The sequence below is a fragment of the Corvus moneduloides genome, chromosome 3 (genome assembly GCF_009650955.1).
Source record: "Corvus moneduloides isolate bCorMon1 chromosome 3, bCorMon1.pri, whole genome shotgun sequence".
NCBI lineage: Eukaryota > Metazoa > Chordata > Aves > Passeriformes > Corvidae > Corvus > Corvus moneduloides.
The window spans coordinates 116,615,000-116,639,047 of record NC_045478.1 but is presented as its reverse complement, the minus strand read 5'-3'; the positions used below and the strand labels follow the sequence as shown (position 1 = coordinate 116,639,047).

At 45.5% G+C, this 24,048-nt stretch overlaps 1 protein-coding gene and 1 long non-coding RNA gene across 2 annotated transcripts in view; one reads left to right on the top strand and one right to left on the bottom strand.

Annotated features, from left to right (window-relative positions):
- JAG1 (jagged canonical Notch ligand 1) overlaps positions 1-20,093 on the bottom strand; it is a 35,635-nt gene extending 15,542 nt beyond the window's left edge. The window contains exons 1-5 of the mRNA XM_032103671.1: positions 19,999-20,093; positions 18,871-19,176; positions 8,050-8,101; positions 2,353-2,607; positions 1,294-1,354 (exon numbers count right to left, since the gene is read on the bottom strand). Coding sequence (XP_031959562.1) covers positions 1,294-1,354; positions 2,353-2,607; positions 8,050-8,101; positions 18,871-19,176; positions 19,999-20,070 — 746 coding nt within the window. The 5' untranslated portion in view covers positions 20,071-20,093. The remainder of the gene's footprint in view (positions 1-1,293; positions 1,355-2,352; positions 2,608-8,049; positions 8,102-18,870; positions 19,177-19,998) is intronic.
- Positions 891-5,013, top strand: LOC116441599. Its single transcript, XR_004239168.1, has 3 exons — positions 891-1,511; positions 1,682-1,806; positions 4,947-5,013. It is a non-coding gene; the product is annotated as an uncharacterized LOC116441599 (long non-coding RNA).
- Positions 20,094-24,048: the final 3,955 nt, after the last annotated feature.

The window sequence follows — 24,048 nt, the reverse complement described above, 5'->3', positions numbered from 1 at the left end:
GTTCTGGGGGTTAACCAGCTTATATCGGTGCTGCTGAACATTAAAATCACAGGACAGCAGTCCATCCTGTGGCTGGACTTTCACTTTGCCATGGTTCTGTGAGGATGAGAGGTTACTTTTACTTCCCACCTCACTTTCAGAAGGTTCCTTGGTAATTTTTTTTTGTTTTGAAGCATGAATTACAGAAGTAGAGAAAATGAGTGAGCCACTATGGCTATTTAGGCTGAATTCTTATAGAACAGTCTGTCAGACACTCCAGATTCAGTTCCTGTTGGAACTCTAGCTCATCAAGCAGTCCACTTCAGGCAAAGGTTCCCAGCAACAGAGAATCCACCAACACGCTCATCGGGTGGAAAAATTACTTTCTATTCCTTCAGACTTCTGAGTCTTATTCAGGAATACCCAAACTCCACTTTTAACCCTTCCCACACAGGATCAATATCAACATTTTGTAACCTCAGAAGCTCTCAGTTGTAAACAGAAATGATAAAGGGTTACATGCAGCAACTTGGAACCTGTCTGTTGATAAAGAATACCCACACTTAATATCTACTGCCCCTCTAAGAGTAAGGGACAACACTTCCCTGTGCTGTAAATATATGCTGCATATTTTAAGGCATTCCAAATATTTAATTGTTGGGTTATGGATAAAATCTGCTTTCCATTGTCTCCTTGCCAGGACAGAAGGGACTTCAAAGCACAGCAACAAAATTTGGCATTCATCAGAGCCCACTGACAAGATTTCATCCCAGCCATTAACCTCTCAGCACTTGGAGCCAGGCTCACAATGGGAAAGGAACCCAGAGATTTAACTAATCCCATTCTAAAGAATGCTTGACTTTTGCCTACTGATGGAAGAAACCAGGGGGTGGGAGGGAAGAAGGGGGAAACAGTGAAAGGGAGAAGAAGAGAGAAAAGCCACACTGTACTTCAAGCTTGGAATTGAAAAAGCCTATTAATCAGGCTGTTGGAAAAAAAATACCCACCAAACATTTGCACTATTTATACAGAAACAATTAGTTAGTGCTCATTAGGCAGCATTCATACGATTTATCCCATACTCCCCTCTCCCTCAGTGCCACCATTTCACAAACCAAAAACTTCTTAAAATTATCAGTGCATTAAAAGTCTGCTCCCCTCTTATTCTGGGCAAGTCAGCATGAAAAATGTGTCTTGGTCAAAACCACAACTTCCAAAACGCCCTCCCACCCCAGTCCTACTGTGTTTAGCATCACTCGTTTAATTAGTTGGGGAGGGGTGGGGGGAAAGCAAGGAGGGATAGGAAGCATTTACCTGCAGTCTCCTGGAATTGTGCAAGAACCATGCTTGGGGCTACATCCCTGACGACAAATAGCTGTTGAAACAAAAAAAAGAAGAGTATCAGCACGCTGCCCGCTTCCAGCACCTTCGCACTAGTGAGAATGTTTTAATCTCCAACCAGCATTGTAATCCTGCCAAATCCTAGGTTTTAACAAGTGTCTCGCATCAAGTCTACCAGAAGGAAAACCAAGGTAGGTGACTCCCTAAGATAGAAAGTCTATCAGCTTTTCTTTTCTATAGGAGATCTATTCCTCTGGCTTTGCAGAGGAATTGTCCCTAGTGCTGTTCAAAGAGCTGTTTTTATGTGGGAGAAACCATCTTGCCTCGAAGTCTACAGATTTCCTTTCTCTGTCTTTTGCAGGTGATCTGGGCCACTCTCCCTGGCTCTACACCTAATTCAAACCAACTTATAACTACTCTGGATTTAGTTCTGGCTGTATCTCTGAACAGATAGGATATCAAGATGAGCAACAATTCAAATTGCAGGTAAACTCAGTCATTAAGACAGGCCGATATTCTGTTCTAGGTCCTGCTTTCTCCTTCCCCAATTACCTAGGTAGTAACCATTCCCTAATAAACATGTTGAACATGATCTCGGGTAGAACAAACAAGCCTGGGACTTTTCAAACACCAAAGCTTTACACTTGCCAGGTCAGCTTTAAAACAAGTCTCTCCTTCCTGCTTGTCTTGAAGTTCTGCACCAAAGGGGAAATCCTTTTTGAAGTCAGCAGCAGAACTCCCATTGAAGTTAGTGGGCTGGGTTTTCTTCCCAAGGGCAAAGATGCGGATAATCAGAGCAAGAAAACATCTGCTAAGTGCCCAGCACTCGGCAGACCTCTCCAAGACTTTAACACAAGGCAGAAACCACTCTTCTCCTGCCCCTAGCTCCCTGTGTAAAGAGCTGGTCACTGTCCCATCAGTCCTCAGCCCCCCTATCTACACAATCTGACCACTGAATGCAATCTGGATACGATGCCTACAAATCTCTCCCAATCCCACTGGTCCCTTGCAGGTTGAGCATCGGTCACAAACCTTTGTTGCACTCTGGTCCCATCCAGCCTTCCAAGCAGGTCTTGTTGCCGTTCTGGTCACAGGTGTGGTGAGTGAAGAAGTCATCTCTCGGTCGACAGAACTTGTTGCAGCCAAAGCCGTAGTAATGTTCTGCACAGGTCACACGGATTTGGTACTCAAAGTGGGCAACCCCTGCACTGTGTTTCAGAGTCTGCCACTGGCGGCTGGGATTGATCATGCCGGAGTGGGAAGCCTTCTCAATAATGCGATCGGGGTCTGCAAGGCACAAGAGATGTCAGAGTTAAAAGTTCATTTAGGTCTCATCATTGACTGCCACATCACAGCTCTCCAGCTTCACAGGCAAGACTATCTGAGGCAGCCAGCTGGTTTTATTAATTTTCTGTTTTAGACAGTCAGATAAGGCTGCCCTGGAGCTACAAACCATTAACTGAAACACGCATGCAGCATTATCAAACAGAACAAAGCTTGAAATCAAAAGGGACTGTTCAGTTACTGCCAATCACTTATCCCTTTTGCAGTGTAAGGGCATCCACTAAGAATTCATACAGTTCATGACTAAAGAAAATTCAGCTGCTTTTACTTCCAGCTCCAACAGACTGGTACAAAATGTGTTTTCCCCTGCTTCTCCATTAATGGCACTAGTCTTGTTTTCAACTGGAGCATTTACAAAAACAACATACTACAACAGCCTAATAAAGCCATGTCTACAAACTGAACACAAGACACTGCAAAAGGTTTGCAGCCTTTTCCTTATGTGCAAACACTAAATTGAAAACTATCAACTCCAGCATTCAGATGACATCAGCAATCTCACCAGATTTTGGCTGAGAAATACCATGGAAGCTCTGTCTTCAGACGGCAGCTGAGAATACAAAGTCAAAACTACCGGAGCTCAAAGCAGAAGACCCAAACTACTGCATATATGTGCTATAGATCCCCTTCCTCTCTACAGAGCATTTCAAAGTTTAGGTTTGCACTTGACGTTTAGCTCTAGCAAAAGTAAAGTCTTCTGGCTTCCAGAGCCATACAACTGTCTAAATTATGGCTTGAAATAATATTTCACATTTGCTTGGAACATTGTATATATCTGTGGTATTTCACTTTGTAGTCCAGGTCTTGTGACTCAAACGATCTGACACTGCCTTACGACCTGCTGCTACCCAGCACTTGACTGCTGAGTGAAAGTTTATCGTAAAACAGCCAAAATATCCTTGCAGACAGAGTTCAAAACCAACAGTGAGCACACGGGAGCATAATCCAGCAGCAGGAGAATTTTAGGTAGGAAGGCAGTTTGCCAATGGTGTGTTAGCAGCGTGTGAAGTATTGGCACCTCTGAGTGCTAAGAATTAAAATGTACTGATGTGCTGCTTGTTCTTCCAACAACTACAAAAGAACCTTCTGGGATTATACATGAGGCAGAGTTGAAGACTAATGAAGTCGCTACTAAAGCCTTAAGATGACACATGGGCAATTTTTAATCTAAAATGCTTTTAAATGTATTGCTAAGGACCTTTGATTTGCAGCTTTCAAAAAAGAAATTTCCCAACAGGCTTCTCAAGCCTCGGATACCCATTATGGATCCACCACTAGGTCCTGCCTGCTTGTCTGCAGTTTGGAATGAAGTCAAAGCTCTTACTGCACAACCACATAAGACTGTCAATACTCAGACATTGTGAGCATTTGCCCATTTTTGGGGGTATTTGTGACTTGAGACTACAGCATTCATTACATGTTTACAGTGTGAAATTAAGGGGAACAATTTCTTATTCACCTTCTGGTATTTCTGGTTCTATAATATTTTCCATTTCAATCAGTTTTTATTATTCATTGGCACTAAGCCCCCAACCCCACAACTATGTGTCAGACTTTCAAATGCATGCAGGCCTTTATTAATTTAAATCCCATTCACAGGTAATGTGGATGCCTAAGGACCTTTCCATACTGGTACATCCAGAGCAATATCATGTTCTGTGCTGTGCAGGTGTAAGGCTCTTAGATCTCATCAGCAAGGTTATTGACTAATTCTAAGAGGTACTTAAGCAGATGCATATCTGCTGGTCTTGAATGGGGCTAGTCTGGCAATTATAGTTCCACTCATGCGTGCTGGAGATGGCTCTGCTGCACTTGCCAAGATTACACTCCATCCACAGCACAGCTGGAAAGCAAAGGCACTTCCCCAAACACCGAGTGTGCATAAAGACATACTGCTCCTCGTGAGTAAAACAACTTTTATCCTCTCCTGTAAGTGGCAGAAGAAAAGGAGAACGACACTCAATTTAGTATTGCAAACCAGCCCCCCACCTCCACCCCCACACTCATTCTTGCTTTTCCAGCCTTTTCCTGCTCCCCATTGGGAACATACCACTGACAGCTATTTCGGAGCTTGGCACCAGAAAGGGAGCTGCCTTGGAAAAGTGAGCCTTCCTTTTGCCTCTGCTCTATCATTTCTCCTATGTGCCAGCTCATTAGGAAGCTTGTCCTTGCTGTTTGTCTATGACCTCTCACTCAAGCCATCAGCTCTTTGGAGACCTTAACCACAGGCTGAACTCAAACAGAAACACCCTTTTAAATCCACTGCATTTCATTTCTTTCAGGGGCTCAGATGAAATCCAGCTGCAATTTCACTCTGGATCATGGATAAAATGTCTTCCATTGGATACACGTTATAAAGCTACCCCCATCCACCTAAATGCAAGCGTGGTCTCACAGGTTTAGGCTTCCTTTCCATTAGCCATCACCCAGAGTTTTCACAATGAAGCGCTGGCATGTTCCTTCTTGTACAAAAACTCCTCCACCCTTGCTTATTCCCACCTGTCAGTGTGCACTTACACAAGGGTGCTGACCCAGACTCCAGGGGAGGCATTGCAACAACTCTGCCCTTCTTAGCCTGCACCAACCACAGTTTCAGTTTTATAGGAAGCAATCCCAACACAGCAGAATGGTTAAGCAAATAAAAAAGCAGCAGTCGGCCAAGCTTGAGACAAAGGGATCTTCTGAACTCCCCTGCCTTCATCTGACTCAGAACCCCATGCTTTGATAGAAAGGTTAGAGGAAGCATTAACCCATTAGAAATTGATGAAGTGGAAGAGAGAGGCTTTCTGTACATCTCGAGCTTCCGCTCGCACTTCACTGTCAGAAACTCTGTTGGTTTCATTCACTTCTTGTGGCTACACTTCAAAGCTATGAATCTCTCTTTTTATTCAGTGGGCAACTGTATCAAAGGTTTTAGACACATGGAAATGAGCTATTTTGACTGCCCACCTTTGCCTTTCAGTGCTCCAATATCTGGAAATTATAACTATGCAGCATCAGGAAGCAAAAACAACAACAGAAAAAGTCCAGACTTCTCTGAGCAGTTTGGGTGGCCAAGGACAGCACAGTTATTTTTGAAAGTCTTTGTTTCAGACAACTTCCAGCTATGGCTTGGTTTACATTGTGCTGAAGTCTTTTATGCCTGCCTAGAATTCACATGCAACTGATACCAGTAATTTACAATTGCTCTTTGACATAGTTTGAGATGCAATGTCAGCCCATTAGCTTTATGTATGAAGCAACAGTAGCAAGATGGCAACCAGACAAGAACCAGAGTAAGAAAACCATTTGAGTTGAATCTTGGCTCCAACAAAGCACGATTCTCATCAACTTCAACAGGGCCAGAACTTAACTGCAAGCCACTCTTGGAAGTGAGACAAGAGAGAGTATGTGGTAAAGGGAACGTAGGAGGAGCGGAATGTAGAGGGGGGAAGGAAGCATCCACTCCAGGATCTTCTAACAACTGCATTGATCAGAGGATGCTTTCAAAGCTATTGAAAAGTCACACAAGGCCTACTAAACCCACTTTTATTGTGGAGAGCTCTCACAGGGTCCTCACAATTCGGTGGCAATTAGGGCAAAAGAAAATCCTGGACATCAAAAACCCCCCACTCTTCACATTATATGACAACAATTGTGTAGTTCTAATTGTTTTCTTAACTAGTTCTTCAAGCCTTACTCTTCATCTCTGGGAAAGCTGACTAAGTCAAGCCACGCAGCACACAAAGGAAAAGTTTTGTGCAGTGCAGTGACTGAAGTGACCTACAGATGGATAAGTGACAGCAAAGCTGGAGCAGGAATGCAGATCAGGAACATATGCAAGAACATGTCTGCACTTGGTCAAATGCACTGCTGAGAAATGAGGCAATTTTGTCTGAAGACAATTATACTTCCAGAACATGAAAGCAAAGAAAGGGTTCATTGTGTAGCTTTGGAAATGCAGTTGTTTCATGAAAAAAGATGAGCTCTAATAATAGAAGAAGTGGCAGAGACTCAGTCTGAAAAAACTCTCAGATCCTACTATAAAACAAGACCTTCATTTTGAATTCAGGCATCTTCCATTTTTAATACAACACTGCTGCTGCAGCATCTACTTTCTTCTCCTCCATAGAACACTCTATATCCAAGAAATCCCCCTGCCACTGCTCCATGACTGTGCTGGAATAGGGCCTGAAATCACAGGTACTGCAACAATGCCGAATGAGGTTGGTTGTGGCTACCCCTGACAGGCTACATGATTCACCTCAAGGGACAGCTGCTTTTCTGGAATGAAGAATTAACAGGCTATCTCATGTATATTTTAAAAAATATAAGGAGCAGATCTGTGCAGAGAAGTTCCCAAGCCGTGCACTCTTCACCAATTAAAACACAAAAGCACAGCACTGTACACACTTCTACAAGGCCTTTCTCTCGTGAGGCATGAAGCCCATTTCATTCCTGCATGGCTGCCGCCTTGGCATTCCAAAGCAGACTGCAAGGAGCTGCTGTAAGATTTCTGTAAGATGGACCACAGTGCTGCTGCTTCCTACCTGAAGGAAAAGGCCTGTTGTGTCAACAAAAGCTTTATGAGTTCAGATTCACACTCTCTCCTGTGGCTTTTACCACACACACTGTTAAAGCCCTAGGTTGAAATAGAGCTAATTTTGCCCACCTCCTTCAGTAACAGTAGGCAAAAAGCAGAACAGTTCATGTGCCAGGAGACCCTGTACAGCTTCCTCTAGCCACAGGAAAAGCTTAGCAGAATGTTTCTGAAACCAAAAACATGCCAGGAGAAAGATCCCCACCCTCGATTTCCAGCCAGCTCTACCAGGTGGTGTCTGGTAAATATTTTTTCAGCCCCTGCATATAAACCCCCCGACATCCAACTCCCAAGAGCTTCCAGTCACTCCTATTTCTCACCTACAGTCATTAGACAGATATTGATATCAAGTTTTATGCAGATTTTAAGGTTTTTTTCTTTTTTTAAAGCAGTACATTCTGTTTTGAGAAGTAGTTTGTAGAGAGGTTTCAGGTGGACAAGACTTAGGCTTCTGAATATTGCTCCTAATTAAAAAGAACAAAACAAGACCAAAAAACCAAACAAAGACACCTGAAGAAATCCCTTGGCTTTTACTCTCCCAAAGGAGAAAGAAGGAATTAACAGCATCTATTTTTAGGCATCAAACTGTTGGTGCCTAGGTGAGCAAGCTACTCATCCTCTGCAGGCAATGTGAGTGAGACAGGCTGCTGCAGAGCCTGGAGGAATTGCTTCAAATTGTTTGGGGGAGAGCTTTTCTCTCTCCTCGTGCTCTAACTCACAGCAAGCTGGTGAGGTTCCCAGAGGCCTTTCAACACCCAGGACACAGAGGTGTCAGAAGTAAATAAGCCAGCAGAAGGAATACTTACTCGTGGAGTTATCATTGTAATCCCACGCCTCAACAAGCAGTGTGTAGGATCTCTGCAAAAGAGAAACAGGAGTTAGTTTCAAAGCCACACATGTCTAAGGAAAAAAAAAAACCTGAAAACGATTTTAATTAAAAAGAAAAATTCTGGTCTCTGCCCCAAAGCAGAATACTTGAAAACAGAAATAGGTAAAAGATTATGGTTGAGACAAACATGATCTTCTTGAAACCCCGTAAGCTACCTTATCCAGTCTGACTTAGAAGACCTTTCACCTTGGATAGCTCATCTTTGTCATCATTAAAGAATCTTATGTACTTAACCAGGAAGTACAGCCTTTGACACTGCACTGCAGCCAAAATAAAGCACGTGTGGAACAACGGCACATGGAAGACAGAAAGCACCAGGATAGCACAGCAGCATCAAAAAACCCAAAACCAAACCCCCGCTCTCAAAAACTGCTTCAAAAGAATTTTAGTTACAGAAAAATAGTCTTGATGTCCCTTCCCCCAGCCATCCTGAAAGCAAGAAGTGTTGCTAAGATTACTGTGCCCTGCCTTGACAGCGCAATCTCCAGGGACTTTGCTTTTCAGCACCCCCTTTGAAAGCTTTGTCTGCATGAGGGCCATCGAAGCTCCCACAAGTATCAGGTAACGGAGGGAAGAACTGATGGATATGGGAAGGGGGTGGGGTGAGAGAGAAGCATTGTAAAACAAAGGCTAAGATCAGCCTCTTTGGAAGAGCAGAGAAAGGGAAGCTGCGCTATCCACCCCGTGTCACTTTTACAGATGCTCGAAGCTGCCAATGAGCTCTGTAGCACTCCAGCAATAATAATCATAAGCATAAACTGACTGAAGTGACTCCATGAGTTGGAAAGATGCCAGCTATTACATCTAAGCCACCTTTATCTTCAACCCTAACTTGAGAACAAGACCCATTAAAACATCTCCTCCTCCAGCTCTACCCTGAGATAGTATTATCCAGGCTGTATCTTTCAAAATTGCCATTTAGCCAGCCATATCCAAACTTACACAACGATTAAAAACCAAAACAAAACACCTTCTCTCCAGAAGGAAAAAAAAAAAAGGCTGAGGAAAAATAAGCAAAAAATATGACTTGCAAAGTAAGATATATAATAATAACTACAGATAAGGCAACAAATGTAACATCTTTCTGGAGAGTAGAACAAATATAGTACAAATAAAAACTCTGTGAAGAGTTTTGATGCTTTGCCATAGCAGCTGTGCACTGCAAGGTTTATTTCTCCTAAATTATGTCCATGCTCAGTCACAGGCTGCTCATTTGTGGTCTCAGCGCTTCACACACTCTCTGTAACAGAAACCAAAATGCAGTTCCGAGAGTGAGCTGCTACAAGGTGCAAGGGGGTAAGGCAGACCTCAGATTCCTGAAGAGGAGAGGAAACAGAAAAGGAGGAAAAAAAAAAAAAAAAAAAAAAGAAGGAGAACAAGAATTGGAGCAGACTGCTTTCTCACGACTGGACACAGCATGAGCCTCTGAATGAAAACCCAGTTTGTGATGGACACCGGCTTGCTGTATAGCCTAAATATGTTTCATATTCAAAGCAGACCAGGATTCCATTCTGTTCACTGATAACTGTGGGAAAATGCTTCCAAAAGTAAGCAAAGCTGGGCAAGCCAAGACATGCACCCAAACTTCTATGCAGAGACTCTATTGGCCCAAACCATTTTTGGTTAATATTTCATGAAAAGTTTTATGTTATTGGTTTCTATTCTAGACCAAGTGTGACAACTTGAAAGAAACTCTGAAAATAAAATAAACCAAAGTGCAACTCAGACATCTAACACTGCTTAAAACAGATTCAAGAAGTCTTTGCACAAATCAGTGGTAAAAAAAAAAAAAAGAATCAAAACAAACAAACAAAACCAGAATAGAACTCCTGAGCCACATTACAGATGCAGATTGCACTATCTTGGGTGCCTCCTCACTGGTTTAATTACCAACATTAAGCAGCACAAGCTCAACATGTTACTGCAAGCTTGAAAAAAAATATTATGATATAGAGAATGAATTATGGCAACTGACACTACTTCCAATAAAGTTAAGGATGTTTTCCTTTCGGCCTTGCATAATTGTTTTGGAAGATATTTTGTCTAAACTCATAGCAACAGTTCCCTGCTGGTTCTCAGGACTGTTTACCAACACACCTAGCCCTTAAGGAAAGGAAAGGCTGAATCCTAGCTATGAGTGCTACTGTTGCTAGATACTTGTGTGACCACTTTGCACTACCACACCAGAGTTTGCTTAGAAGAGAGGAGATGCTTCTGCATAACTGGATGGCAAAAAAAATGCAGGGGGAACAGACCTACCCTGGCAAGTCCCTTGTTTCTAAGTGCCCCCTCTCATCTCGTCTGAGTATTTTAAATGAAGAATCCCTGTCCTGAAAAGGCATGATACAAAGAATGCCATTTGAACGCTTGGCTCTGTCCCTCTCAGCATGGGGAAAAAAACCAAAAAAACCCAAGACTTTGTGTTCAAGATGGAACACTTTTAAACAAAAGCCACACAGACACCCAGAGCCTCACACCAGTAGCAAGCCCCCCTCAACAATCCAACTATCACATACCTCTAGCCAATTCCCTGAGCCCCCCCCAAAAAGCAGCTCTGTGCAAAGCTGCACTGTTGAGATTTTTTAGAAGTGCGTATCATCCCCACTCTATAGATCAAGGATTCAGATATCTCAGGAATGACTGCTTGCAGTGTGGAGGTTTAAGTTTTCCCATGCCCACAGATGACCTCTGCCCATCTTTGAATAAATATATATATCCAGACACAAGAATTCCACATCATGCACCTTATTCCATCAAAGCAATGTCCTAGGCAACAAGGCAGCAGTGAACTTTCCAGAGTCACACCCAATTAGCCACTGTAAACCTGAGCTTGACCAGAAGGCAGGGATTCTGGCTTGAGAGGAAAGGCAGCTTGAAAGGAACAGCAAGTCCTTACACTTTGCAGAACAGCCCAGAGGACTGAAAGGCAGCACGGCCAAATTTAAGCAAAACTTCTTTGAGTTAAGCTAGGACAGGATAGAAATAGTCAAGTCCACATTCCAAAAAACAAAGCCAGCACCAGAGTGCAAGAGCTGTTTCCCTCAATAACAAGACACCGTGTCTTGATTCATTTATAATACAGCTCAAGTGACTGTGAAGACCCAAAACCCATCAGAAACTGTCCCTTTTAAGGGTCTGAACAGGCAATGCAACCTGCTTTCTGGTTATTTAAATGAATCCTGGCAGCTGCGGGTAAACAGGTGTTTAAAGCTCTCTGCTTGATTACCTTCTTCCCTCCCTTCATCCAGACATCCACCCAAAAGAGGTGCTTTTGTACTTTGGCTTCTAAAGGCACTCTGCAAGTCAGTGGGCCAGAGCAAGATTAAAACATCCGGCTCCTTAGCGAAAGCACTGCCTCCGTTTTCAAAGGGCTTGCAACTTGTCAAACTCCTTTCCCTCCTATCCTTGTGGTTAAAGCATGCAAGAGCTTTGCTGAGCATGTGAAACCATGACTAGACAAATGCAGTGGGAAGTTTTGCATTCAGAGTGCTGCGCCCGCTCCTCCTCTGCCAAACAAGGAGAGCAGGTTGAGCCCAGCAACCTTCTCCTCACGCTCTGCACAGCTGTGAAGACCAGTTTGAGAACAGTGCTCACACCCTGTCTGCATCCAGGGAGGGTGGTGAGGACACTGGCACAGCAGGCCACAGCTCACTACCAAGGGGTCCAGCGACAGCTGGGAAGGGGGTGAGACATGGAAGAGGCAAACTGAGGCATGTTTCAGCATGCCCAAGGGCCAGGAGGAGGATATCTCTGAGCAGGGTTAATGCTAGTCACAAACCCACTTCCTCTGAACATCACCAGGACTGTCACTGGGGTACCCTGCCACTCCACGATGACACCATACAGGTGCCTCACAACATCGTGCTGTGGTCAGTCAGCTTTGACAACTAAATAGCCTTCAAAGGAGTTAAAGGCACTGGTTCCTCACCCAGAGGACATGTGAACGTACTCCGGAAAAGGAGGAAAACCACCTAACCCTCTTAACCTTTTTTGAAATGGAACATCATCAGGAAGCTCCTCTTTGGGACAGCCTATGTAAGGACAAGGCAACACCCTACAAAGCTGCTACTCCCTCCACCCCATGTATATAAACACAGCCCAAGCCATGGCAATCTCACACCTCAAAGCCCATGGCCAAGAGCTCAGCTGAACCCCAAGCAGGCAGCCCAGCCAAGAGCCTCATCAGAACATGCCCACACGAAAACACAGCACGCTGCTCCTTTAGGCTTCATTCTGAGTAGCTCCTTCGCTGCTGTTAGTGCCAGTAAACTCTGCGCTGCCACAGAAAGGAGACATGAAAACAAATTTAACCATATTAGCAGCTTCCAGGAGAGACTTGCCCCCCATTTTGCCTTGGCACAGGGAAGGCAGCAGCCGAAGTCAAGACTTTCATTGCACTACAGCGGCCACCCTCCTGCCAAATGATGCAGGACACAAAAGTACCGCTATCCAAACCATGCATACGCTTAAGCATCCAGTAAACCAGGCTGATCTCTGATCTGGCAAGCCTGCTGGAATAATGAGTATCCTGTGAATACATAATGTGCTGAAGTTGCCATTGTGTGAAGTAAGTCCATGGTTTGTCTGGGAGCCGAGCAATGCTGAGTCTACTGCTGCTTCCTGTTGCTTGTCCTGTATTAGCATTATTTTTGGATAGGCCCCATTATGTTCTGTAATCCTCACTGCAGTCAGTATGGCCACACTATTGTTCTTGGTTAATATTAGCAGTCAATGCCTCTGTCTGGGTGGCCGGACTACAATGTATTCCAATCATAAAACTAGCATGCATTAACGAGACAATGTACTGGGCACAGGGGGGAGACTTGGGGTCTTCCCTCCTCCCCTCCTTTAAAAAAAAAAATTTAAAAAAGTATATCAGCTTCTTCCCCCCCCCCACCCTTTTTTTTCTCTCTCTTTTTAAACTAACGATTTTAAGTGATCTCAGCTACCAGGGTGCTTCACACAACAGCAGTATTTTAATCAGCAGCTTATCTAGTTACAGAGTTACTTTCTCACGGAGCCCCACTTGTCAAAGAGCAGCAGATAGGCCAAAATGTCAATGGCTGCTTTCAACCTTCCCCAACAAGCAGATTACCTGCCCTTATCAGTCCCCCTACCTGTTTAAAGCATCCCACTGATAATTAAATGCACCAGTTACAAAAGGGTGGCAAGGTTAATAGACAGAATACCTAGTAGCCAGCCAAGCAAAACAGTCAGGTTCACATGGAGCAAGCCTGAACAAGAAGCCTTTCTACTTATTTACCTAAGTGCCTAAGAACTGGGTTGAGCTGGTAAAGGACTCTGGATGTTTGACTATTTACAAACCACTTTAACCACTTCTATCCACTTTTTGCAGTTTCTTCTGAACACTACAAGAATAATGAGTGTAATTTATGCTGCAGAATAGTGACCACAGAACCATGAGCTCCAAAGACTAACAAGAAACAAATGCAACAGCTTCTAGTTTTGACATCTTTCCCTGTGTTAAGACACAGGGGTTACCAGTTAAATTATTAGAACTGAGTCAATTACCATACAAAACTTCTGTTCATCAAGAGAAATTCAAAGGCAAGCTTAGTTTAGTTTTCAAAACCAATCCTGTCATTTGTGTTATCTAGAGAGATACTTCTCCTTATCTACAGAGAAGTACTTTTAAGAATTGTAGCTTAAGGCTTTTGCTTTGCAGGGCATCACAACTCCATTAGGACTGAAGTTGGAATAAACAGTTTAGAGCCGAGTTCACCAGCTTTAGAGCCAGCTGACTTCTACTCCAGCCTCCAGCCCACAGTGGAGCAATGTTTCCTTGACTGAACTACAACTTTAAGCATAAAGCACCAATTTTATGTAACTCATTTTCAGCCATGCTGACTTCCAGCTGCATAAACAAGCTGACAGTACTGGATGTGTGTAGTCTGAGAAAGTTTAGGAATAAGCTTCAGTGCCAGGCCCAATCCAGCTGCCACTGAAGCTAAACTGGAGTAAGCTTTTATTATAACAAGAACAAAAATTCTGGGAGCAGGCAAGATGAGGATTTATTTTTAGACATGTTAATATAGTCAAATGGATTTACCAGGAAGATGAAGTTCTGAACTGGCTAGAACATAAAAAACTCTAATTTAAACATGTAAGAAATTCAAAATCTCTGAATGGCTGCATCACTTCTCTCCAGCCCTGGGAAAAAAACAGCTTTGTGATGCTAATTATGCTTCAGACGTCACTTAATACCTCCAGCTCCGTTTGAATAGTAATCCTAGGCCAAACATTGCACTTTGAGTGAAGATTTATTCTTATATTATTAATTCAACAATAAATGACAGAGTATGGATTTGATTAATATGCATTTTGTTATTATAAAGATTTCTTCTGATCTGCCCATCCTCCAAGATGACTTATCATGCATTGTTCAAGAAAATCTTGAACAATATCTAGCATTTGCTTCTACAAGTTTTCAAGAAGCTAACTGGAGGGAGAGAAGAAACAAAATCAAAAGATAAATTTTAGTCTTATGACTGTGACATACTGGGCTTAAGAGAAAAAAAGCAGATGAATGAAGTGTTTTTTTTTTTTTCCTCAGATTCAAAAGGCTGTTACTTTAATATCAGCTGCAGATTAGTATTTTGGAAGCCTTTTGTGTTGAGAGAGAGAAAAAGTTCACAAAGCTTAAAAAACACTAAAGCTCTTTTACTATCCCTCTCTAGCCACAGAAAACAATGCCTACCTAGAAAACATATTTTACATCTTCAGGAATCAGCAGCACTAAGATTTGTTGTTAAACAGGGGCAAGGCTGACTATTTTTTAAGGTTGACTATTTCTATTTTAAGGTTGAAATAAGATGTTCAAAACTCTTTTTAATTGTATTTTATGTTAAACGCATTGAGATGCTGGAGGGTTTATTTCCACCTCAGTAGTTTCCTGGGGTGTTGGTGCAATTGGCCCCAATATTAAATAATTACAAGGGGCATAATATCGGGATAAACAAGCTGTTTGAAATTGGAGCTATGCATACCAAAGGAATTGCCAAGTTTGACCTTCTTACTCAGTCTCGCCAAACCCCCAAAAGATTTTTCTTTACATAAAAGCAAAGTTTAGTGTTAAGTTTTGCTTAGTTAATTGATGCTCAGCTCCCTTAAGGCAGAGCACACATCACACTTGGGGTTCTTTAAGAAAGGCCAGAGATTTGATTCATGTGAGAGAAGAGCATGTGTCTGCCTTGAAACAAAACTTGTTCAGACAGACTTTGACAAGTGGAACATGGAAATGCTTTTGTTCCATACTTTTTTATATGGCTTCATAAAGCTAAGCTTGCCTGTCAAGAAAGTCAATGAAGTCTCAAAATGAATGTAAGAAGCAAGCCTAGGTGCATTTTATTTTTTTTAATCATCATCACTACTGTTTCGATTTACTGAAGAATTACCAGCTACTGCAGGGGCAGCTTTCTGATCCACTCCAGTTCCTTTATGCTGGTCTGCTGCCCCGTTTCCTAGCAACTTACTCAAACCTCCCATCACTTAAATTAATTTATGACCCACCGTCTCCACACCCATTACTCACAGGGGTACGTATCAAAACTGACAAGAGCAAACCACATGAGTTATTAATAAGACTCTGACACTTCAAATCTACGTTACAACTGCAAGCTACCTCTAACAATACTTTTCAAACACCTCATTCTCTCTCCTTCCTCTCCTGCATGATGAATAAAGGCCTCTAATGTAATCCAACTATTTTTCACAAATGGCATAAGGGGGCAGCTTGACATGGGAAGAGGCTTTTGCTTTTCAATTATTTTTTTTTAAGTAGTCAAGGCAACAAGACTTCTTAATGTTACTGACTCAAGCTGGAACATCCAAGAAAAGCCTCCCTCAGAGAGCAAAGCACAATTCAGAGAAGGGCATGAATTTTCAAGTGCAATATGATTAACATTTTAGTCTAGCTCTTATTACCTCTACTGTAATTTTCAGCTGAATGTATTCAAAGGTATCTCTCATGATTAGCCACGAGTAAATGCAATGCTAATTGCAAGCTCTTACTGAAGTCAACAGTATTCATCCACCTAAAGAGTTTTTCAAGTTCTGAAATTTCAGCATCAGATTTGAGCTGACTAAATTAAGTTTACGACTTTATCCACAGAGCTTTGAAAATGCCTGAAATGATTTGTGTACACAATTTTAGTATGAATAAGAGCTTTGCCACATTAGATATTCTTTTGTTCAAATGCCATTTTGAAGTCACAATAGCTAGCATAAAAGCTGTGTCCTGTGGAAGCTAAAGCTGGGAGGCAGGCTTGATAATTGCACACAGACTATCATCAGAGTCTCAAAAAGTGCATTTTTGCCTGGGAAAATGCAAGAGATTACTCCAAAATTCCAGGCTTATGAACTGAGTGTCTCAAGTTGTCGAGTTTTACCCATTTCAAAGGCTGCACTGGAGTTTTGCTGCTGCTGCTCAAGGATTCCAGTACTGAATGAGATTCAGCAGGACAATAGAAGCATTTCTTTTACTAAGATGCAGGCAAGCTTAAGAGACTTCTCCCAGGGTCCCCACCCCCCCCCAAACCACCCTCTACACACAGATTTCCCTTCCCAACCCCATGAAGAGAGAGGCTGTTAGAAGAAACACGTTTAGTTCTCACACCATTTTTATATGCACACATATAGATTCAAGGCACTCAAATTACTGGGAGCTAGTTTAAAAAAATCCTTGATGTACCTGACTTCTCTGACAAAAGTCAAAATCTGCAACACAAGCACTACAGCCATTGGCAGAGCTTCAAATACCTCAGATTTTTACAAAGCCCTTTATCCCTTTGATGGCATATTTGATAACAGTTTTATCTCATTTCATGTTAGGGAAAAAAAAAAGAAAGAAAGAAAAGAGAAAGAAAGAAAGGACAGACTTGTACTTCCAACAGAGAATACTTTTGTTAACTCTGCTATTGTACTTTGTAATACTATCTCCTTAAAAATGGAGACTTAATTTCTCCCTTGTGCCTCTTCAGCCCTCGATATTCCAGAAGTCCCAAATGACGGAGGAGGCAGGTAGGAGGCAGCACAGGACATTTCAAGAACACATGGCTGCCTGCAGCACTTGGCGGCAGGACTACAAAGTGGGTGTCTACACTAGAGAAGGAATGGTTTTGGGGCGGGCTTTCCTCCCCTCAGAAAAAGTCCAGGCTGTCCCAGTAACCGGCCCTTATCTGACTAGGAAGGGCCAAGCTTTGGAGGGTCTAGATATGCTTCCACCTCACCAGCAGCGACAGTGGCAGAGGATAGGAAACAAGATTCACCCCTCCCCTGCATGCACATTCAGGGCCCTCCTCCCCTCCCAAAAATGACCTTAGGCATCTAGGTTAGCCTGACTGGATTTACAAAACTGCTGAGCATCAACATACCCCAAGGCAGTTGGTAGGAAATTGTCTGCTCAGCGCCTTTGGAGAAGGGGTGTGGGGGGGAACAGTTGTGTTTCCTAGGTGATCTCAAAATAAAAGTTTTAGGAGAAGAAATTTGGGAGCTTTCAGCGCTCATACCACAGCATCCCAGAGACGCACCTTAAAAGCCAGACAGGAGTCCCCCAGATCAGTCACCCCCCGCTTCAGCTCGCCTGCACACAGCACTGCCGGGCACAAAAACCATGCACCTCCTGCCATCCGAGGCCACGGCACTCTTCCATCTCCATAGATCCTGTGGCCCTAGAGCCTGTCTCTGTGGGTCTGTCCTGCATGATAGCGATTATGGAAAGATGGTCCTCACTTTCCGTGCAGGGAGCTGAGGGTTCCCCTGCAGAGCTGCCAAAGCGTCAACCCTCCCAAGCAGCCCAGAAGAAACAAGCAGCAGTGATGTCTGAGTGTTTTTTCCACGGCCAACAACAAAGCAGGATCACTGATGAAAGAAGGGATCACCCATCCTCCATCTCTCCGCTCTACAGGGCTGACCAGTATTTACTAGAGTGGACAACACTGGAAAAGTTCCTGGCAAAAAGCCCCACCTCCTTGAGCCACCGAGTTTTGCACACAACTAGAGGGAAGCCAGAATCTCTGGACCACAGAGGCAGGTAGCCAGGAAAAGGTGTGCTGTGGGGAGGAGTGAGGGAAGTGCACCAAAAGCTAAAGCCAGACTTTTCCCAGTCTTTAGCTTCTTGAGCCCACAAGCACCCCCAAACACAGCCAACTTCCCAGGGAAGCTGGCAACTACTTCACCAAGAACAGCAACAGCAGCTCCCATCCACACCAAGCAGTGCAGTGAGATTTCCCCTTGGGAGAAGCAGGAAGCCTTCCCAAACACGCTCCAGGGAAGGAGGCCAGCTATGACACACACTTTTCACACGGGATCCCTCTACAGCCCCTAACCCACTGCTCTTTTGGCATAAGCCCAAGACTTCACTGGTTAAGAAAAAAAAGAAAAAAAAATGAACTTCTGACCTTCTAAGTCTCAAGAGACTTATTCATGCTGTAAAGTGCAGAGATACTGGGTTTGCTTCCCTGACCCATTTAGATCCCCCTCACTGCACATCTGACTTTCAAATTTAACAGGCTGTGCATTGTGAGCCCCAGGGAACAAAAACAAAAACACCACTACATTTTACTCATTTCTGTGCTGCGGATTCCCGACGCTCTTGCCAAGATGCCTGCTCCCTCCCAAATCCTGATCCCTCTTCCCCTGGCACAAGAAGTTAGAGTTCAGCTCACTAAGGACATCTCAAGCAACATCCAACAGAGCCAGAGCAGCTCAAGCAACTCACCGGCCAGGCGAAGCTGAAAGGGATAACGATCCGGTTCTTTTCATTATTCCGGCTGTACTTTAAATTGAAGGTATTTCCACCGATGACAGGAGTGGATTTGGATCCGAAGCTGCAAGGACCGCCAGCAGTGACCCGCGATTGATACTCCTTCAGGCAAACTTTAAAATAGGTGTCACACTCGTCTTTGGTGCATTTTTTATCTCCTGGGTTTCGGGTGCCATCGCAGCAATTTCCATTTTGCAGTTCACCATTCACATTTTGCATGGATAAGATCTCCAACTCGAACTGTCCCGACGCTAAAGTCACCTGTTAATCCCAAAAAAGAACCGAAGGGAAAAAAACCAAAACAAACAAGAAGGGGGAAAAAAAAAAAAAAACAAGAGACAGACAGTTACCTAACTTTTTTCCCCAAACACAATCTACAACAACTCTGAAGACAGGAAAAAGTCATTTTAAGTGTGCTTTCAAGAAGCACATGCATAATATTAAAACAAAGCCAACCACTCCAAGCTTTTCCCTATCAGACATCCATGAGAAGAGCTCATAAATCAGCCCAACTAAATAACGCCATTAATGCCAAAAAAGAACCTTAAGTGCCAGCTCCGAAAAAACAGCGTGAGGAAGGCTTCCAAATGGTTAGGAAATAAAACTAAACCAAACCAAGAGTGCACACGCGAGAGGCAAAGCCAGCAAAACGATGTAGCTAATAATGCACTGCACACCCAATCACCCGTCTGCCTCCTCCGGGGTGCAGCTGCGCCGGGGAAGGCTGGAGCTGCCCAGCTGAGACTCAGACCCCGCTCATTAATCACCCCAGCAGTGCTGCAACTAAGTTTATTAAAAAAAAAAAAAAAGGGGGGGGGGGAAGTAATTTCGGGGGGCGGTGGGGGCGAGATAAAAGCGGCTTGCGGTAATTAAGCCTTGCTGCAAAGAGCACTCCCGCGTTTGCCATCTCCGAGAAGTTAAGGGCAGCAGCTCCGCTCCGGCTGGAGAGGCTGTGCAGAAGTGCCCGTCCGGGATCTTCCAAACCCATCTCCCGCAAGCACTACAGAAAAGCGCCAAAACGCCCGCAGCGCGCTCCGGGCGGCCGGAGCCGCCGCGTCCCCCGTGCCGTGCCCAGGTACGTACCTCGGCCCGCAGCGCCAGGAGCAGGGTGAGGATGGAGCACGCCGCCGCGGCTGCCCGCCGGGGCGCACGCATGCCGCCGCCGCCGCCGCCGCGCTGCCCGCCCGCCCGCCCGCCTGCAGGGCCGCCGCCGCCGCTGCCGCTCGCTCCGGGTCGGGACGGGACGGGGAGGGCCAGGAGGGAGGAGGAGAAGAAGGAGGAGGAGGAGGAGGAGGTGGTGGTGATGGTGGTGGAGGAGGAGGAGGAGGAGGTGCCGCCGCCGCCGCCGCTGCTGCTGCTGCTGCCGCCGCCGCCGCCGCCCCGCTCTAATATACCGCGGCGCACCCGCGCCGGACAACGCCGCTTTTCAAGCGCTTTCAATAGCGCCCCGCTCTTCAATGCAAAGCAGCCCGGCCTCCTTTTATCCGCCTTATTCTCTCGCCTCCCCTCTTTTCTTTCCCTTTTCTTTTCTCTCTCTCCTTTTTTTTTTGTTTTATTATGGCGATTATTATCCCAATCCTTTTATTTCTTGCGGCGGAGCCCCTCGCCCCCCCCGAGACACACACACGCGCACACACACTCACTCACTCACTCACTCACACACGCACGCACATGCAGCACACGCACCGCCCCGCAGCCGCCCGCCCGTCTGGGAGCGGCGCCGCCGCCGCTCCGCTTCATCTAGCCCAGGGCGGCAGGCGCATGCGCTCATCCATATGCATGAGGGGGACAGCAGGAGGAGGGAGCAGAGGAGGGGAATGGCACGGGCAGGGGAAGGCAGGTACCGGCAGGAGGAGGCGGCGGCGGCAGGGATGGAGTGAGCTGCGGGTTGGCGGCTCCTCTGCCTGAGGGAGGTGGCGCGCCCCGGCCGCCCCGAGGGTCCGTCCCTCGGGAAGCGCCGCTCCGCAGGTGCTTCCAGCGCTACCTGGAGCAGGAGGAGCCGCGCTGAGGCGGCCCCGGTGCTCCCTCGGAGGCTCCCGCGCTCTCTCAGCGGCGCTCCCGGCTGAGAGTTTTTCCCGCGCCGCCGCTCGCTGAGGGGACGCGCGGGTCCTGCCTGCCCGGGAGCCGCAGCCTGTTCCTCCTCGCCGCTGGTGGAAGGAAGAACGAAGCCTTTTGGGGGACGCTTTTTGCGGTGTGAAACCTTTCCCCTGCCACTGGCTGGCTACGGCCGCCCGCCCTTCCCGCTCCTCAGTACCAGAGGCGGGACGGAGTGGGAGTGCTGCCGGGAGCGGGTCGGCGCGCCCTGAGGGGACGAGAGGCACGGCCGGCCCGGGACTCTGAGGGAGCCCCGGCCAGCGGCTCTCCTCAGGGAAGCGGAGGTGGCAGTCGCCACCGTGTGATTCCTTGTGCCCTCCTCAACACGAGGTCGTGCCGCCGAGGGCCTCCCGCGCTTCAAGTGGGAGGAAAGATCCCTCAGCTGATCAGTCCCGGTATCACAATCCTGGCGGAGTGCTGAGACCATCAGGGACCCCGTCCCCCGGCTGGAGAGGCTCCTCCCAGCTTTCAAGTGGGTGCTGGGGTTGTTCTGCCGCACATCCTTTCAGGAGCAAGCTCCAGAGCCACACAGACAGGTGATTACTTAAGAGACTCCCTGTCACAGGCTACTGAGAAGCCCAAAAGTTTGCACTGTAGCAAAAAGAGTTCAGACTGGTTCCCAGAGGAAGACCCACACATCAAAGCGTATTGAACAAAAAAAGAAAACCAAAACCACCCCACCCCTAACTTTGTGTCTGGTTTGGGAAGTCCCTGGGCTGTGGGTCTAGAAGTTGGGTAACTGTGCTGGGAACTCGCTGCATCACTGTCCCTTTCTTCCTGAGGCGCTGGCGACAGGAACTTGGCTTACATGACGTTTGGTCTGACCCAGAACGGCTATTCTTATGTCCTGATCTATTCCACCCTGATCTAACAGAGTAGATGTGTGAATGTCTATTTTATACACCAGAGTCAGTGGTACAGAGGAAAACAAGATTTCTGACCTAATTTTATATCCTTTGTTTTCATTTCCTATGGCAAAAGCAAAACATATGCCTGTTCTTGGCTGTGGTGAGGTCTGTCCCGTTCTGGAGTTCCCCAGGCTGGAAAGCTGGTGATGTTTGTGCCCCTCACCTTGGAACTGTGCTCAGACTTCCACTAGACTCCTGCAGATCAGTTCCCATTTGTGAGTTCACGACTTGGACTGCACACTTTTGCATGCCTGTGAGGTGCGCAGTTGCCAAATACTCCTTCCAGCCTTGCTCAGCCCCAGGTTCCAGCAGCATTGGTTGTACCTTATTGGAGTCATTAACTTTTCGAAGGCTGGTAAACCTTCATGATGTTTAACCCACAACGTGGCTGCGGTTTGGTGATAGCAGTGCCTCTCTTCTTTTTTTTTCCAGTGGGTGTTGGTCAGCTTCCACAGCCTGGTTAAGCGTTACTCATTCCCAAGTGCCGCACATCTGCTCCTTTGGGCCTTTAAATACCCTACTGCTTGCTGCTATGCTCCGTACCTTTAGGGCAGGTCTGGAGTTGGCCTTTCTGTAGAAGGTTACTCCACCTGTTTGACTCCATTGCTTAGGAAATCCAGAGTTCTGTTTCCCACAGTGCTTGTGACTCAGCAGTGTAGCTGCCCTCAAACAGAATTACTTGCCCAACAACTTAAAATGCTTTGCAAGCATTAATGAATTAATCTCCCAGTGTCTTGAGATGGAGAGTATTAGTGATAGGTAAAGCAAGGCAGAGCATGAGTCATGTGCAGAAGTGCATTGCAAACCCTTGCAGCCCTGAAAGAAATTTTGATCTCATAGAAGACAGCAGTAAAATCTCCTTTAACTTATTTAGTCCACAATTTCACCCTTGAAGTCCTGTCTCTTGCCTTTTTTCACTGGGCTGTCAAGGCCAGATCTTGAAGCAGTGCACAGCAGCACTGAAAGCCAGCTGAGCGCATTGCCTGCAGCCTGAGCATCTTTTCAAGATGCTGCTTTCACTGCGGATACAGCAACGTGCAAATTGCTGTGTGTGCGCGGGGGCCTGAACTGCAGTTGCTTTGAGTAGCCCAAGACTGGTACACATAAAATCCCTGCTGCAAGGCTCTGCCTGCACGTCTCCTGAGGTGTGGAGCCGACGTGTCTTCCTCTGTGGCTGGTGAAGAACTTTTCGGCGTCTGGCACTGGGCTTTTTACATTGCGTAAAGTTACTTCCTGCTAATCTTCCTATTCCGACATAATTAGATCACATCCACATTAGAAGCCGTTACAGACATCGAGTGTGCCAAAGTCCAGCATTACAGGCAGTGCTTCGCTTTGGGCCTGAATCAGTTCCCTAATATAGAGCTGTTCATTGAGGCCGCTGGGAGGTTGCCCAGGACCTCGGTGGGACGAGGATCACAGCCTTTAGAGGGAGTGCCTGGCTTACGAGGGTCAGGTGTCGTGAAGTCAATTCTTTGTGTGAGGAAAGTTGTAATTTCCTTTTAAAGCTCGGTGACTCATTGAGCCATGGCTATGAACAATCCCACAGGATTTCCTTAGATTTGTGATACCTGAAGGTAAGCTTGGAATGGCGCCCCTGGAAAAATTCTTCTTTCGGGGACCTGATGCATCTCATTTTCAAGACGGTGACTAAACTTTTGTTTACTACTGTAATGCAGACCAAGAAAGTTGCGTAATCATAGGGGACCGATCCTGCATCAGCCTTCAATAAACCACTTAAAGGTACTACCAGAAAAGAATCTGTTGACATGTGGAATCTGTAATCATAAAGCATTCATACAGCTCAGTGACCTCTTTTCACAGCAAATGAAGAGGCAAAAGGAGCCCTTTGTTCCTCCAGATTTTTATAAAAGTAGTTTTGCTCCTCGAAATTAGCCAATAAAATAAATTTCCTGCAGTTTTAGATATAAGTCTGGACAATCTGAGTGGAAGAGTGAAATTTCATCCACTTGGATAATCCTTTATCTAGGAGTTAAGCTTCCCTGTTGCAAGGAGAAGGACATATCGCCACAGTCAATCACGGATGAGTGAGCTTTTAGATAAGGCCTTTCCTATAATACACCCACAACACTTTATTTTCCTCTCGCTGTTCTGGAAGTGACCTCCCCAC